At 34.6% G+C, this 18,902-nt stretch overlaps 1 protein-coding gene across 1 annotated transcript in view; it reads right to left on the bottom strand.

Moving 5' to 3' along the window:
- Positions 1-1,399: 1,399 nt before the first annotated feature.
- SERINC1 (serine incorporator 1) overlaps positions 1,400-18,902 on the bottom strand; it is a 32,241-nt gene continuing 14,738 nt past the window's right edge. Inside the window, exons 2-10 of the mRNA XM_082669084.1 lie at positions 17,082-17,243; positions 14,054-14,223; positions 8,995-9,074; positions 8,619-8,756; positions 6,775-6,944; positions 6,579-6,669; positions 4,884-5,028; positions 4,541-4,771; positions 1,400-3,207 (exon numbers count right to left, since the gene is read on the bottom strand). Of these exons, the coding sequence (XP_082525210.1) occupies positions 3,072-3,207; positions 4,541-4,771; positions 4,884-5,028; positions 6,579-6,669; positions 6,775-6,944; positions 8,619-8,756; positions 8,995-9,074; positions 14,054-14,223; positions 17,082-17,243 (1,323 nt within the window). The 3' untranslated portion in view covers positions 1,400-3,071. The remainder of the gene's footprint in view (positions 3,208-4,540; positions 4,772-4,883; positions 5,029-6,578; positions 6,670-6,774; positions 6,945-8,618; positions 8,757-8,994; positions 9,075-14,053; positions 14,224-17,081; positions 17,244-18,902) is intronic.

Raw genomic sequence — 18,902 nt, forward strand, 5'->3', positions numbered from 1 at the left:
CATACCCTATTGGTCTGTCTCTCTGGAACAGGATAGTACTAAAAAGGGTGGAACAATGGCCAAATAGTGACAAGTTGTCTATTTAGGTCTTCTGCCCATTTTTTGATTGGTGTTTTTTTTTTAATATTAAGCTGTATGAGCTGTTTGTATGTTTTGGAAATTAATCCCATGTCAGTAGCATCATTTGCAAATAGTTTCTCCCATTCTGCAGTTTGTCTTTTGTTTATGGTTTCCTTTGCTGTGCAAATGCTTTTAAGTTAAATTAGGTCACATTCACTTACTTTTATTTCCATTACTCTAGGAGACGGGTCCAAAAAAGTGCTGCAATTTATGTCAGTGTTTTGCCTATGTTTTCCTCTAGGAGTTTTATATTACCTGGTCTTACATTAGGTCTTTAATCCATTTTATTTTTGTATATGGTATTAAACAATGTTCTAATTTCATTCTTTTACATGTAGCTGTCCAGTTTTCCCAGCACCACTTACTGAAGAGACTGTCTTTTCTCCATTGTATATTCTTGCCTTTGTCATAGACTGTCCACAAGTGTGTGGGTTTATTTCCAGGCTATCCTGTTCCATTGATCTATGTGTCTTTTTGTCCCAGTGCCATACTGTAGCTTTGTAGTATAGTCTGAAATCAGGGAACGTGATTCCTCCAGCTCATTTTCTTTTTCAAGATTGTTTTGGCTATTCGGGGCTTTTTGTGTTTCCATACAAATTAAAATTTTTTTCTGTGAAGAATGCCATTGGCAATTTGATAGGGATTGCATTGAATCTGTAGGTTGCTGTGGGTAGTATGGTCATTTTAATACTGATTCTTCCAAGCCAAGAACATGGTATATCTTTCCATCTGTTTGTGTTTTCAGTTTCCCTCATCTGCATCGTAAGTTTTCAGAGTACAGGTCTTTTGCCTCTTTAGGTAGGTTTATTTCTAGGTATTTTATTCTTTTTGATGCAAAGGTAAATGGGATTGTTTCTTTAATTTCTCTTCCTGATATTTCATTGTTATGGAATAGAGCATTTTATTATTATTATTTTTAATACTATCTATCTTAATTGTCAGAGAAAGAAGCATCAGTTGGCCACTCAGGGAAAAAATGCCTGGAGGACACAGCAAGTGTAGAGTATCTATCAATCAAATGAATTAAAAATATTTTCCAAACTTAACTGGTCTCCCTCCTGAAGGTTCTTTAGGAGAACACCTCTTGAATTACCTTTGAGATCCACTCAGGAGTTTCTTACAGAGGACCAAAAAAGGGTAAATATCACCTTAAAACAACTCAGTTTTTCAGTACAGAAAATGGTCAGTTAACCCTCAGTGTCACGTACACAGGAAGAAAGTAGATCTGAATATTACACCACCTAAATTCAAACTGCTAAAGAATTAATACACCACACACTTTCTCTGAATTCATTTATTTAAAGATAGAACACAGCCATTTGAAATCATGAACACAATATCAACACAGGTGGGAAATTAAATTGTTATACTTCATTCACATTAATATCTTAAAAGAAGTAAATGTAGATTTTAAGATTCATTAAGACACTAATCACACAAGTAACTAAGAGTTTCTACCTAAGTTAACACTGATACTGCTTGATTTTCAGGTTGAAAGATTATAATCTATATATTTCAATTGGATGGCAGCAAATACAAAAGCATCTTTTGAACTGTATAGTATACTGTAAGCAGGGGTTTACAGCAGTCCATCATTCTCCTGGCCTGTGTGTAGAAGGCATGCTGGACACCAGCAACTCACATCACATAAATTATCCACCACTCACAAGGTGTAAAATCTATTATGCATATATTTGAATAGTAATTATTTTTGAATGGCAGAAAGAATGCCAGTTGTTTTGACAGACTTGGGATTTCCCAGCTTTGCCACTGATAAGCTGTGTTTAAGCCTATGCTTCAGTTTCTTTTTTTTTTTTTTTTTTGCGGTACACGGGCCTCTCACTGCTGTGGCCTCTCCTGTTGCGGAGTACAGGCTCTGGACGTGCAGGCTCAGCGGCCACGGCTCACGGGCCCAGCCGCTCTGTGGCATGTGGGATCCTCCCGGACCGGGGCACGAACCCACGTCCCCTGCATCAGCAGGCGGACTCTCAACCACTGCGCCACCAGGGAAGCCCAGTTTCTTCATTTTTTAAATGAGAAAACTAAATGAGACTTTGTCTACTGAAGCCTATTTTGCAGTTTCTTCCTGTTCTGTCAAAAGTTTATCAACTCTGATTTTCAAAACAAATTTCCAAGTGATTTTCAACTTCCTTCTAACCCATGATTATGCTTTTCAAGGCCTTTGTCTAAATCCTTCAGAGTTCCTAATCACTCCACTGAACCCACTGAACACATTTTAACACATCTGCATGTGTTTATAATGACCAAAACAAAGTTCACTATGTAAGTATGGAAGGCCATCCCTACCCAGGAATCATTACAAACCACCTTGGGTATTCAATTTAGTACCCACCACCAGCAATCTTTCTTTGAAAGCTCTGTATCTCAGTCTCCACCATAAGCCACACTGTTGTCTATCAAACATTCCACACCTGTGTAAGTTCCTTCTCTTCCTATCAAGGGAAAAATCTGAAAAGATTTTTTAGAAAACTGGCATTTAACTGACTTGTTTATAAAATTTTAGGATAGCCATGTTCTTTGCAGTATCCTGTAGGGCAAGGCATCAAATATTTCAGAAGGCAGCCATAAATTTCTTTTCATATTTTTCTAAAACAGCTTAAGTTATAACACAATTTAAACATCAAACTGTCAAGCAGTTTTGTTTTTATTCTTTTCACAGGTACTGAGCAAAGGATAAACCTAACAATGTCCACTTCTCCTAACTTACCACCACCAACATACTCAAAACTCTGCTTCAATCTAAAACACCTATCAATGTGCTTGGCAAGACTATAATGAATAAAATGGCAAGCGGTAAAATCTAATTCATGCCAGAACACTGGAGAAGTTACATGGGAAGCACACATATACGCAACTTTACAAAAGTTGGGAATACTGTTAATTTCAAATAAGTGATGATCAAAGTGAGACTTTCATGCCAGAAGTCCCGTTCAGTCAAAATCACGATTTGTAAGAACAAGTGGTGCCACCAGTGTCCAAACATACAGCACAATGCCAATCCAACTAGAAGAGATTTTCACCCAGACAGCTGTCCACTGACTTTTCATCTCACGAGAAGGCTCATACCTAAGATTTAAGGAAGAAAAAGTGGGGGAGAGGTTGGATTATCGGTCATCAAGCCATCAGGCTTCATTACTTCAGAAATATTCTTTGTATATAATTTGTGATAACAGATATATAGTTGCTGGACTAATTATCTGTTGCCTTGCTTTTCCACACCACTTTGATAGCTAATGTGAAGGTAAAATCAATTTTCTTTAAAGGAGTAGAGGACACAGGCCTCTGAAATAGCTCTTTTAGATAATACTCAGAAAATCTTTGTTTTTCTGGCTCACTAATTACAAGATAGAGAAATGGAATGTGACCTCTAGATAAATAAATAAGACATACAGTTTAGAATTGGTAAGTCTTTATGTTATAAAGAATATAATCTGTTCAGAGTGTATATGGGAACCCCCTCCACCTTCTCAGATTTAAGAAACTGGGAGGGAAATACATCCCAAAGTTAGCTGACTTTTATGTTGATGAAACATACCAAAAATATTTTTCATCTAATCTTAACATTTACTATTAACCTGACAGCCAAAGCTGTGAATTACTGAGAACTATTTGGGTTCGTATACCTTAAGAAACTGCAGTGTAGGAATTTTAAAATATATGTATTTTTCAATAATAAATGCTGGTAGAGGCTGCTCTCAAAGAAATAAAGCAAAGAATAATCTTCTCTCTACATCTTTTGATGGTATTCAGAGCCCTCTTACAAACTGTTAAGGATATTATGCATTAAAAATTATTAAAACTAGAACTGCCCTACCACATAGTTCAACTTGAATCTTAAATCTTTCAGTAGTCCTTTGGACAAAATTAGAATTTTTAAAAACAAAATATAAACCGCTATCTTCCAACTAACTAATCTTCAAAAAGATTAGTTTTGAAGTGATAAAAAAACAAAAATTAGTTTTGAAGAATTCTAAGAATCCATCTATGTTAGTGTATTCACATCTCAATTTTGAAATCTTCAAACATTTTAATGACAAAGTTTGAACAAAACAGAAGAAAGGTATCTTTTTATTGCACTATGTTGGGAACTGGTTAGTCAGTATTAAAAAGAAAAGCAAGCATTGTGTTTGATCAACTGTCAACATGTATTTCCCTAAGCAATGTGTTAGTTTCATGAAACTTTATTTCAGTCTCTTCAAGATGTGGAAATATTTCAATGATTGTTATTGCTGAAGCAAGGAAATAAAGCCTGCATTTCTGAAACTGATCTCACTATTCATTTAGTTGTAAATTTTGAAATATATTGGAGGATTAAAAAGTACTCCATACCACATTTAACAATGAAATCACAAAAAAGCCATCAGTTTCCACATGCAAAGTTTTCATAAAATATAAGTACCTGTACCAGTTGGTAAGGGTCATCATGATATAAAGCGAAGCCAGGAAAAGCATGAAGTGAAAGAAGGAGTAACTGTAAGTGACACCATCCTTTTCATTATCTACAGCTCGGTGAACATCATCTCTATCCTCCAGTGATCCGTCACTTCTGGCTCCACCATCTTCTATTAATGTTGATTCATCACTTGTTAGAGTCAGTTTATTAACCTGACTATTGTTTGAAGTACGGATGCTGCATGGAAGACAGTTTAGGAAGAGAGAAGGGAAAAAATGGGGAATTTAAAGATTCATATATGAATAATAGCTGGACTTTTAAAAAAATGAAAATCCATAATTTTTCTTACCTTGAATAAAACACACACAGTAAAAAGAGGATTAGTCCAATAATTCCTTGAGCATGCCACCACTGTACAGACTGCCCCTCCTTTGGGACAGTGCTTGTTGTATTATATCCAATTATGCTCAGTAGACTTGGGTTGCACTCTGTTTCTATAATGTAAATTAAGGTCAAATTAAAATCTCAGAATAGTATAAAATTTTTTTCAGAGCACAATGTAGTTCTTTTTAACTCTTATATACTCTTGCAAATTCAAAACATTCTGTTAGAAAAAGGCACAAAAAAAATACTTTAAGACAACTTTATTTATAGAGACCTTTTTATAAAAATTTTATAGTGCTAATTTTATAGACGTGCTTGGAAAACCATTTTCAACCTCATGCAGGAGCTGAGACATTAAGCTTTTCGTTGATCAGGAAACTGGTGAAATTTAGACGACCTCTAAAGCAAAGCTCAAGTAAAGAATAAAATTCAGATATTCTAAACTAAAATGCACTGGCTTTTCTACTACAAAGTGTGAGATAAACTCAATAAAATGACTATTGTTATTATCAATTTGCCAAACTACATTGTTATATAGTTTATACGTAAAATCAGTTACTAGAATTTTAGCAAATAGTTTGTGGAAATGAGCAAACAAGGCATAATGACCTAATGCTTATTCAGCCTTTTGACTCCCGTAAATAAAGAATTTAAATAGGGTTGGTATCCACTTAAGTGTCCCACATGTTTTCCTCCCACAAAGCCAGATATGTCAATTGCCACCTTATCAATGAAAAATGTTTTTTATCTTTAAGCCATTCATATAAGGATAATCCCTAAAGCAAATTACTATTAGTTTTTTTCTAGACACTTACCTGGACAAATATAAGGAATCTTTCTCTAGTAAACTAAAAAAAACAAAAACAAAAACATTTTCTCCAACTAGTGATAAAGCATCTATAAAATTTATAAACTCAATGAAATATAAGATTCAGAAAACATTTTATAATTTTTCTTTATTCTGAGAAAGACCATTTTTTTCCTTTTCAAAAAATAGTACAGTTGACTCTTGAACAACAAGTGGATTAGGGGCATCAACCCCCTCACACAGTCGAAAATCTGCATATAATTTTATGGCTGGCCTCCATGTCCAGCCATTCATATCTGCAGATCGTGTAGTAATGCAGTACATATATTTGAAAAAAATCTATGGATGAGTGGACCTGTGCAGTTCAAAACTCTGTTGTTCAAGGGTCGACTGTAATTATTAACTTCTAATTTGTTTCAGTGCAAATGACATATACAGGCTTCTACTCCCACAGAATGCAATAAAACTGGCCTATAAAAAGATTACAAAGACCAATTAATTATATTCACTTTTAAGGTAATCACAGACAAAAAATAATAGGTGGAAAAAAACTATACTATTTACAGTAGAATCAACAAACATTTTAACAGCTCTTATTTCCTTCTACGTATACTATCATATGCACTGTACAAATTAGGTATATTTCTTATAATTTTCATATAATTTCTTATAGTTTTGCTAGTGAAAGAAGAAACTAAGTGAAAAAATATAGCAATACATTAAAGATGAAAATAGTATTATTCCCATTCTCTTCATTTCTCTGTGAGCTTAATTTTACAAAATGACCATCTTTGAAAAAAGAAAAGCTGTAGGATTCATTAAAAAGAAACAAATCCAAGCAAACGAACATACCTGGTTCATTAGTCATAGCAGACCATGTCAAATACATTGTGTAGACCGTAATTACCGAAGACTGTAACAAGCCAGATCTTGGTTGTGATTCCTACAAAAAAATAAGCAAAACAGAAAAATATTGTTATCATTCAAGATTTAGGAAAACTTAAAAAATAGAAGCTTCATAAACATTAATGAACTAATCCAAGCTTACTTGGATTTTTGGCAGTATAGACATTATAGAAGCACCAAGGCAGAGGAGCATGTTGACACTGATGAACGCTTTATTTTCTGCACAACTGGCTGGATGAGTATAGTAAACAAAAAACAGGACGATAGCAACTAAAGACAGCAGATAATTCAGAGCTGTAGCTGATAACAAAGCTGTGAAAGAAATACATTGGACAATTAGATTTTATCACTAATATTAGGAATTAGGCATATGGCTCATTTTACAAGCAATCTTATTTCATTCAAAAATATTACTTTAAGCAACTAACATTACGTCAGCATTACACAGGCTATATAAGCAGGTAAAGATATTCTGAGCTTTATCACATTAAGAATTTTATAGTCTTTATATATAGCTCATTATGATGATGTGTTTTCAAGGACAGTAACATACTATGATCTTCATAGAGTTTCCAAAACACATTCAGATGTATTAGCCATTATTTTCAAAACACAGAAAAATAACTAGGAGGGAAATATTAAGGTTTTTAAAGAATGATAATCATTCAGTTGTAAACAAGGGCATTAAGAAAATTATTTTGCCTGCAAAACAATGCTTTTCCTCATCAACTAAAATCTTAAAAAAAATTATTCAAGAGTAAGTCGTCATTATTTAATAAGACAACGTAAGTTTCTTCTATCACACACACACGTTTTAGTTTCTGTGCTAATGTATGCTTAATATACATGTATTTATGTCGATGTGCCTCACTGACAGGGGATCCATCCAACAAATACTTACTGAATACCTACAAAGGCCCTAGGGATATAGTAGGGAACAAAGCAGAAACTCTTACACTAGATTTAACATTAAAAAATGAGATATTCTATATAAGTAAATTTTCCAAACGACCAAAGTTCATTTCTTTGAATACCAAACCCTTTATTTTAACCACTGAGATCGAATACCACAAATTAGTTGTATGAGAGAAAATATGAAGCTAGCAGACATGCTGGATTTAGCTTTCACTCTGATTTTTTTAAAAAAATTGTTCTTTTTTTTTAGCTGAAACTCAGATCATTTCACATAAAAATCCAGATTTATGGCTTCTTTTGGAAAAATCAGAAAAGTTAAGCAACACTGGGTTCACATTTCCACAAGGCAACTACTAGATGGAACTGAGCAGTAGCTATATGCATTTTAGATAAAGGCCTTTACACTCTCCAATTCATCACAGTCCCTTCTATTTGCAAAAGGATTGAAAATGCACTTAAACCTGGTTCTCCTCCCTCATTTTTGTTACCTGTTGTAATAAGCATCTGAAGTTTGATCCCTGTTTTAGAGCATAAGCACAGGACTCAAGCTCATCATTATAAATAAACATTAAAACACTACTGTAAAAATTCCCTTAGGTGTTAGTTACACATAAGGGCATTCTTTGCACTTACGCAAAATGTTTCAGAGTTGCTTTTTTATTTTTCCTGCTTGCTGCTGTTTAAGAATTGTACCACTGTTTGTTCATCTATTTCTAGCAGTCCTCGTCCCTTTAATATTTTACTTTTAACCTTCTGTAGGCTTCCCAGGAAATTAGGCTGTAAAATATACATGCATTCAGCAATAGGTTTTGGAACTTCTATTTTAGCCATTCATGGTCTTCTGGATTATTTCCTGGTTCTTGGGTATGTTCCTAGTTGACATGCCAAAAACTCTCTCTACAAGTAAAGTTGCTGATATAATGTGATAAGATGCCACTCACAAACTTAAGCTAAAAACCTCCTCACAGAAAATTATACCATAAAAATCGTGATTTTCCCATAGTCTACATATCTGTTCTCACTTTCAAACTTCAGCTATCTTGAAGATGTTCTGTAAGACAAAAAGCTTACCTGCGTACCAACATCTTGAGTTCCCTTCTTCCATTTTTTCAACCCATGATTCATTCCACGAATGGGCAAAATCAATGAGTAAGACTAGCTGTATGAGAATGAAGCAAAAGGCACCTGCCATGCCTACGTAAAACCACACTGAAAGAAAAAAAAAAGCAAAAAACCACAAATGAGTGACTGGTTCACTTTTCATTATTTCATTTTCACAATCAATATACAAAAGGAAAAATAAAAGTTTACATAAATGCCTTGATTTTGCCAACGGGGGTGGGGTGGGGTGGGGGGAACAAATAGTTACAGTTCCAGGCAACAATTATTTCAATTTCCTTATAAAATATCAACATCACACAATTAAAGGAAAAAAAAGATTTCTTACCAGTTGTAAAAGTTCCTTCTGGAATGAAGAAGGCCCCAATAATAATTGCAACTGCTGCAGCAAATTTAAAGAACCAGAATCTAAAACAACAAAAAAAATTTTTTATTAATAAATATTCATTCAACAAGTAGTTTCATGTATGAAATCTTTGAAGAGCTATTCTTAAAGAACAGCTACACTTTATGTGACTATTCTATTCTTTCTGAGGATATCCTGAAAACGAGAAGTGAAGAATATCATGTAAACTATTTTAGGAGAGTTTTAATTCATTATGATAAAATGAGAATATTAGTTTCATTTCACAGGTTTATTTTACATATACACCAATAGCTATTATAACTGGTGTATATGGAAGTGTAAATAAGGTACACTGTACAAATGAATAGTTTTGAAAACACACAATAAATGCCTGGACGACAGATTTCCACTAGCTAGCCAAATGAGTTGAAAGAACCAGAGAAGACATAAAAGTTTAAGAATTCTGCCACAGGAAGGCGCAAGAAGTGAGAAGCAGGTGTTCAGAGTCAGAGAGAACCCTAGATATAACAGGATCAATAACCTTATCTGAAGACAACTAGTAGAGATTTGAGGCATCAGCTACTTCAAATGTGAAAGCAATGCAAAACTACAAGGAACATGAAGAATCAAGAAAACATTTCACCACCAAAAGATAACAATAATCCTGCAATAATTGAGCACAAAGGCATAAAATATTGCAGTCTAGCAGATAAAGAATTCAAAACAGCTGTTTTGAGAAAACTCAATGAGCTATAAGAAAACACAAAGATAATTCAACAAAAACCAGGAAAAAAATATATGAATAAAATGAGAAAGTTAACAAAGAGACAGAAATCATAAAAAAGAACCAAACATACTCTGGAGCTGAAGAATTCAACAAAAGACATGAAAATTACAATAGAGATCTGCAGAAGGGCAGATCAAATGGAAGACAGAAAAAACGGACAGGAATTTTGATACAACCCAATCAGGGGTGAACAGAGAAAAAAAATGAAAAAGGGAAGAAAGCCTCAGTAATCTATGGAATTCAAGTATTAGAATGATTGGGTTTCAGAAGAAGAGAGGAAGAAGGGGGCAAAAAGTTTAAAGAAATAATAGCTGAGGGGCTTCCCTGGTGGCGCAGTGGTTGAGAGTCCGTCCGCCTGCCGATGCAGGGGACACGGGTTCGTGCCCCGGTCCGGGAAGATCCCACATGCCGCGGAGCGGCTAGGCCCGTAAGCCATGGCCGCTGAGCCTGTGCTCTGCAACAGGAGAGGCCACAACAGTGAGAGGCCTGCGTACCACAAAAAAAAAAAGAAAGAAAAGAAATAGCTGAGAACTTCCTACGTCTGGACATCCAAGTTCACAAAGCTAATAGATCACACTATTAGCTCAATGCAAACAAATCTTCTAAGCCATATTACATAATGAAAACTGTCAAAAATCAAAGAACAAGAGAGAATCCTAAAAGCAGCTAGATGAAAAAGACTGTAATCTACAAAGCCATTTCCATCAGGCTCTCAGTGGATTTCTCAGTAGAAAACCCTATAGGCCAAGAGAGAGTAGAATGACTTTAAGTGACATACTCAAAGTGTTGAAAGGAAAAAAATGCCAGCCAAGATTACTCTGTCCAGCAAAGTTATCCTTCAGATACAAAGGAGAAATAAAGATTTTCTCAGTCAAAATCCAAGGAATTCACCACCACTAAATCTGTCTTGTAAAAAATGGTGAAAGGAATTCTTCAAGTTGAAACAAAAAGACAGTAAATTAGTGACACGAAAACATACAAAAGTATACAACACACTGGTAAATGGAAATACACAGATTTAGAAAAATCTAATTCTTTAATAGCATGGTGTGTTAACTATGTAACTGTTGTATAAAGATTAAAGAGTATTAAAAAAAAACAACAGCTATTATAATTGGTTAATGGATATACAATATAAAAAGAGATAAATTATAATATCAAAAAATAAAAGAGGAGTAAATGGGTAGGGCTTTTGTATACAACTGAAGTTGCTATCAGCTTAAAATGGGCTATTTTATCTATAAGATGTTTTATGTAAGCCTCATGGTAACCACAAAGCAAAAACCTAAAGTAGATTTACAGAAAATAGGGAAGCAGACCATACCACCAATTTACAAAGAAAATCACCAATTTACATAGGCGTTAACAAAGAAAAAAGAAATTATGGAAATATGGAACAGCCAGACAGCAATGAATAAGATGACATTAGTAAGTCCCTCATATCAATAATTACGCTAAATGTAAATGTAATGAATTCACCAACCAAAAGGCACAGTGGCTGAATTAAAAAAAAACTGAAAAAGACACAACCAAATGGAAAGATAACTCGTGTTTGTGGATCTGAAGAATAGTTAAAATGTCCATACTACCCAAAGCCACCTATAGATTCAAAGTACTCCCTATAAAAATTTCAATGCCACTGAAAAAAAAATAGAAAAAACAATCCTAAAATTTGTATGTAACTACAAAAGACCGCAAATAGACAAATCAGCCATGAGAAGGACAAAGCTGGAAATATCACACTTACTGATTTCAAACTATACTACAAAGCTACAGTAATTAAAACAGTAGTACCATAAAAGTAGACACCTAGACCAATGGAATAGAATAGAGAGAGCTTAGTAATAAACCCTTCCATTTCGGATCAACGAATATTTGACAAGGGAGCCAAGAACACTCAATGGGCAAAGGACAGTCTCCTCAACAGTCTTGGGAAAACTGGGTAACCACAGAAAAATGAAAATGGACTCCTTTATTACACGACTCACAAAATTAACTCAAAATGAATTAAAGACTTAAACATTTAAGACCTGATACCATAAAAGATATCAATACTAGAAAGATGCTGATACTGGGAAGAAGAAAGTAAGGAAGAAACTCCACAACATTGGTCTTGGCAATGAGTTTTTGGATGAGACAGCAAAAGTACAAACAACAGAAGTAAAATCAAACAAGTGGGACTACATCAAACTAACAAGCTTCTGCAAAGCAAAAGGAACAATCAACAAAATGAAAGGACAACCTACAGAATAGGAGAAAATATTTGCAAACCATGTATCAAAAAGTGGTTAATACCAAATATATATAAAGAACGCATACAACTCATTAAAAAAACAAACAATCCAATTAAAAAATGGACAGAGGAACTAAATACTTTTCCAGAGAAGGCATACAAATGGCCAACAGGCATATGAAAAGGTGCTCAACATCACTAATCATCAGAGAAATGTAAATCAAAACCATTATGAGATATCACCACCTCAGACCTATTAGAATGGCTATCATGATGACAAGAAATAACAAATGTTGGTGAGAATGTGGTGAAATGGGAACCCTTATGCACTGTTACTGGGAATGTACACTAGTTCAGCCACTATGGAAAACAGTATGAAGGTTCCTCAAAAAATATAAAAATGGAACTACCATACAATCCAGCAATCCCACTTCTACGTATATATCCAAAGAAAGTGAAAATAGGGTACTGAAACGATATCTGCACATCCATGTTTATTGAAGAATTATTCATAATTGGCAAGATATAAAAACAACCTTAAGTATCTGTCAACAGATGAATAAAGAAACTATAGTATATATACACAATGGAATATCATTCAGCCACGAGAAAGAAGGAAATCCTGTCATTTGCAACAACATGGATGGACCTTGAGGGCATTATGCTAAGTGAGATAAGCCAGACAAAGAAAAACAAACATACATGATATTACCAATATGTGGAATCTGAAAAAGAAAAATGTACTTTAAAGCTTCTAAGAGACTAGATCTTAACTGTTCTCATCACAACTAAGAAATAATAATTATGTGATGTGATAGAGGTGTCAGCTAATACTATGATGGTAATCATACTGTAATATATTAAAGTATGAAATTAACACTTTGTACACTTTAAACCTGACACAATGTTATATGTCAATTATAACTCAATTAAAAAAAACCATTAACAGTGACATGAGTGCTTAGTGCATGTTTTGAGAATGTTATCTCATGAAATGACTGTGATAGCCACCCTGTAATACATTTTGAGAAGTGTTTAAAAATACATTTAGTAAAGATGTTTTAAGACTGCAAAAAAAATTTAAAACAACCAATGACTAAGGGAACAAAACAAAATAAAATCAACCTGGCACAGCACATCTTTTTTCATTAATATTTCACTTGTTCATTCTTCTTGTCTTTGGTAGCATGTTAATAGATAAGCAATAGCAGATATTCCAAAAAATTTTTTTTTATTTATGAGGGGAAAAAACAGTGATAAAATTCAAAACATTCAAAATTGAGTGTGAGAAGTAGTGCTCTATATTAAGGGAGACTGATAAAAGGGACCCTGAAGTTTCTAGGTTGTTCAGTATAACCATTTAGAAAATCAATCAATCACCTTGTTTCAAAGGAATAAAGTTTTTCATTTTGGCTGCACTGTACATCTTAGGAACTGAGTTCAGTTTTATGTAGTGAGATTGGCCTACAAAAAGCTAAGAGGAGAAGGAGGAATAAGCTCCTCATTATTAGTCACAGATATGATAAATCTTCCTTTTTAGGATGAAAATACAGTTGACCCTTGAACAATGCTGGAGTTGGGGTGCCAACTCTCTGCATGGTTGAAAATCCATATATAACTTATAGTCAGCCCTCTGTATCCGAGGTTCCTCATCTGTGAATTCATTCAACTAGAGATCAACATGGATTGTGTAGTACACTGTATTTACTGTTGAAAATAATCTGTGTATAAAGTGGAACTGCACAGTTCAAACCTGCGTTGTTCACATGGGTCAACTTTATTAAACATAATGCAGAGACTATACCAATAAATGACCCAAGGCTACTATTTAATATTTATATTTCCAAATTCCAACACATTCTCTAATAGAGACAAGAGGATTTTCTTACCTTGTCATTCATGAATAAAATAATTCTGCAGATTGTTCAAGTTTATTTTACCTTAAACTTTCTTTAGACAGACTCAAAATTACTGAGAAGAGACTATGCAAACTTTATATTGAAGTTTATTAAAAACCTTACCCATTGTGTACTGCAGCTCTAGGATCACTGCTGCTCTTCACTTTGATCATTAATAGAGATAGGAGAAGGTAGAACATAGCCAAGCCAAAGCACAAACGGTATACAGCTTTATAGCCAACCAGAATATTACAAGGGACCACTCCTTTCTCATTCTCACAAAATCCAGGAATCTGAAAACAAAACAGCAATTTGTGATCTAGAATTTTCTCAAGAAAAAATGAAAATTCTGTAATCAAATAGTTTAAGGTTTAGAAAATTGAAGTTCACTTTACAGTTTATGCTGAAATGTAATCAAGCTACGTCTACACGTTTTCATAAGACAGAAGTGTAACTCTTTTTTTACTTTATGTGAGCACCGGATAAGCTACAAATGTCAATCCTAAAGTGGATGCTTATTTTAACATGCAGACTTATTCTAAGTTTTTTTTAAAACTTGCATTCCACTGGGATATATTCAATCACATGTATAAGAGAAAAATACAATCAATAAAAGTGTAAATAATCACAGAGTAACTAAATCGGTTTCTAAATACTAAAGAGAACCATGATGGCATTTTGAGTTTTGGTCCCTCATTCTACAAGTGTTATTTCTGATAATGGATGGATTTGGATTAACAGCAAAATGGCTGGCTGTATTTTTATTTTTTAACTTAAAATCTTAAAAAAGACTGATGACCATTTCAGAAAATCACACTGAAATCAGAGTACAAGAAAGTATTTTTAAAATATTTTTAAGTGAAATAAATGGGAGTAGATACACTATTCACATATATCAGAGTGAATTACTGCCTCTAGAAACGTTAAAGCAAACCAATATGCCAAAATACAGCTGTTAATATGTGCCTTTAAAATCAAGAACCTAAAATTTTATTTAAGTTGATGCAGGTGCTACTTTCTTTTTGCTAGCTCCTGTACAGTCTATAAGCTCTTTCTTGGTCTCACTTGAACCCTACTTTCCCAACTTAGTTTAACAATTATGGCAATATGTACTTACCCATACTCACTTGCAACATGTACTCACTAACACCCTTAATTATCCCATGCCCTTAAATGAGAGCAGCACACCACCTGGCTAATTCCCATCATTAAGTTTTAATTCAATCACCTATATTAGGTTAAGTTGCTACAGTAACAACCTCCAAATATAGGTGGCTTAAACAGCAAAGATGTATTTCATGGTTGGTTCTACTTAGTCAACTAAAAGAATCCAGGCTGCCAGAGAAGCCACCATCTCAAATGATATACAGGTTGCGACAGAAAAGAAAGGAGAATCTGCATTACCAAGTAGAGGGTGATGTTTATCACTTCTACGCATAACTCACTGACCAGTACTAGAGACATGACCCTACATATCACAAGCACTCTAGGAAATGCAATTCTCTGATGACCTTCAGAAAGCAGAGAAGCAGAAACATTGGGGGTTACAAACTAACTAACATCTATAAACTAAACCGTTCATAACAACAGTCAACTGGATCCATGACAAAAAACATATGAACGTCTTCTGCTTATACGAAGGACCTGAATAACATTAACTGAGCATCTACATATGCCATGTACAATGCTACTTTGAAACTGTAATAAGCTCATTTCCCAAACTTACACTGTTTTTCCTTACCCCAAAGTCAACCCTAAGCAGACAACTATGGTTTAAAATGGAGGTTATCTGACATAAACACTCTCTCAACCTCAAATTTTCTATTGTCATTCATTTTTCCTTGGAGGAAAAATAACTTCTATATGCCTTCTCTTGATCACATTCTCTCTCACGGGTTAGATCCCTTATGACTATTCTCAAAATACAAATAATTAAATCTCCCCAGCCTAAAAACTTCTTTAATTCAGCCTCCCTCTAAGACTTACTATCTGCATTACAAAACTCCTTAAATCAGCAGTCTATTCTCATTGGATCCATTTCCTCATAGCCATCTAACTCTCCCTCCCAATCCTTCTAGGTCAGCACTCTATAAATGGTTTTTCAAGACACTAGACATATACTGGCTGTCAAATCCCAAGGCTACTTCTTAATCCTCACACTCCTTTACCTTTTTTAAACAGACATTATGCTGTCATTCTTAAGACTCTGTTCCTAAGGCTTACTAAACAGGTTCTTGGTTCTCTTTTTTCACTGTTCCTTCAGAGGTTCCCTTTTCTCCATCAACTCCCTTTAGAGCTTTTGTCAAAGCTCTAGCTCTCCTCACTCCAAATGGTCTTCTTCAGCGTATGCTGCCATAGTTTGAATTTCATCTCTATCTCTGATTTCTTTTATGAGTTACACACCCAAATTTTTTCCTTCCTGCTGGACACACACACACACACAATGTGGTGCAGTACCCACAAGCTAACATATTATATACTAGATTATATTTTCCCCATCTCTTTGCACAACCTGACTCCCTGGGGGAAAAAAAAAGTTTAATAAAACACCTATTCTCTTTTTTTTCCTGAGTTAACAGCAACAGTTTCCTCTCAGTTATCTAGGATCAGAACCTGGTTATTATTTATTATTCTATCACTGCCAATATTTAAATCCAGATTCAGTCAATTCTACATTCAGAGAATTATTTCAGGCCCTCTATGCCCTTCTTGATTACACCATTCCAAGAGCCACCATACTTAACTGCTGCCTTCTATCCTAATTATCAGATAAATCTTCCTAAGGCATACATACTTAGCTCAAAAAGCTTTTATCCTCATTCTGCTTCCTATTTTTCAATTTCTGCATACAAAAATTTACTGATTCTTAGAATGTCCCTTTTTCCATGAGACCCACAGTGATTCTGACATTTCCCTGGTTAGAATTACTGATTTCCTCATATTAACACAACACATTTTCTGCCCTACCATCAGAGAATTTTAATAAGCTGCCTTTCACTGTTTGTCTTTCCTAAATGATCATGAACTACTAAAACTCGGATTAAGTATTCTTCCTTTTTACAGTATTCTGTTTCCAATACACAAGAAGCAGTTTTATGCATATACATACTAAAGGTTCAGTTAATCATTTAAAAAAAAAAAGAAAACTAACCTTATTTAGTTGTTCTTCCATTCCAGGTATCAACATTACACAAGATACACACACTCCAACAAGCAAAAAAAGTGCATAGATCAACCTAGTTACAGTGGAGTTGTTTCCACTAGGACAGCATCGGCACAGCAAACATGGGGCACTGCCACACAAACATGGTATCTGGAAAAAGAACTTTAAAAGTCAGTATAGTTTAAAATGATACAGTGAAAACTTACATTCTATCTACTCAAAAAAGAAAGGATTGGAGTTAAAGTAATTACCAAGAGATTTGGTTCACATATATTATCTATAAACTATAAAATTTAGTAACTTCTGGGTAAAACTGAAGCAAAGTAAAACCAAAAAGTGCTTGCCCTTTATATCAAGCAAAATGAGTAAACTCAGTTAAAACAACAAAAGGGGGGAAAAAACAGCAGCAGCAACCAAAGTTTAGCTAAGAAAAGGAATGGAATATTCACACTTACAAGCTGATCTCCAACTCCTGCCTTTTAACCCCAGAAATCATGCTCGTGAATTCACAAAAGTCTGATATTTCTCAGATACGCCAGAGGAGGAAAAGAAGTGAATTGATATCCTTATCTTTTCCCTCTTCTGACTTGGTAGTAGTGATAACAGTAAAATTTTCTATTAGAATCAGGCAAAACAGGATAAGTGAACAAGTGAGGCTAGCTAGCATTGTCTAACAGAACTCCACACTAAACTAGTAGTATATCCTAGGGAAAAAGAATATCTCCCTCAGCAGGAGAGGCAAATACTAGTAATGGAATTTAACAATATCTCAGAAAGGCAAAATGAAAGTATCCTCAAAAGAATTGAATATAATCTAGGCTGAGCTCCACCATACCATCAGATACCACAGGAAGGGAGAATTGTAGAAGCCAGACACACTATAGTAACCAATATAAGGTAGGATAAGAACCACTTATACTAAACTTCAGTAAGATAAAAATAAATGTCGTGGAAACAATGCAAACACACTTTAGCAAAACATAAAAATAAGCAAATATGTCCCCTCAGACAAAAAAAAGGCATTTGAAAAATCCAATCTGAAATAAAACATAACTCAGTAAGAAGAGGAAATTCCCTAAAATTGGTACACCTGAAGCAAAAAGGAGAGCTCAAAATGAAAAGAATAGAACAAGCTGAAAAGGAGGATTGCAAGGCTGAGAAGAAATGAGAAGGGGAAAAACATGCTTAAAAAAACAGTAATTAACTATCATGGAACAAAACAAAAACAGCTGAAAATAAAATCTGATCGATGAATAAAGTCTGGGATTAAGTACCATAAACTCAAGCCAAGATAGAGTAACAGTGACCAGACTTACCCTACTGCCTTAATCCAAGGGAAAAAAATTAATGAAACAATGGTTTTTCAGACAATTAACAATAGGCAATGTAGGACACTAGTTTCTGAGAGAGATGAAACAGTGTGAACTCTATGACTGTCCCAATCTTTCTGCCTGGGAAAAAGTTTCCAGTGCAGGGAGGAGAATCCAGACAGAGGACAGCAGTCTACTGAATTGAGGAGACAGAGTTGGGACAGTTGAGAGTTCAGGGAAGTGAAGGCAGCTAAAGTTCATAGGGCAGAAACAAGGAGAGGAGAAAGCTACACCAAGAGTGAACTCCAGAGATCTGCAGAAGCTTCAACTTGTGTCTTCAGCAGAGCACTGATCAGTACATGCATTTGATTAAATTACTCTGTGGGGTGGGGGTGGGGGAGTGGGGAGAGTGGTATTACCAGCCAGAGTGGAAGAACTTTATAAGGCCTTGAGCAGAGTTATAAGGCTATTATTATTACACAGTATTGGGCAGGGGTGG

This window comes from Grampus griseus (genome assembly GCF_964374135.1).
Source record: "Grampus griseus genome assembly, chromosome: 13".
In the NCBI taxonomy this organism is placed as follows: Eukaryota; Metazoa; Chordata; class Mammalia; order Artiodactyla; family Delphinidae; genus Grampus; species Grampus griseus.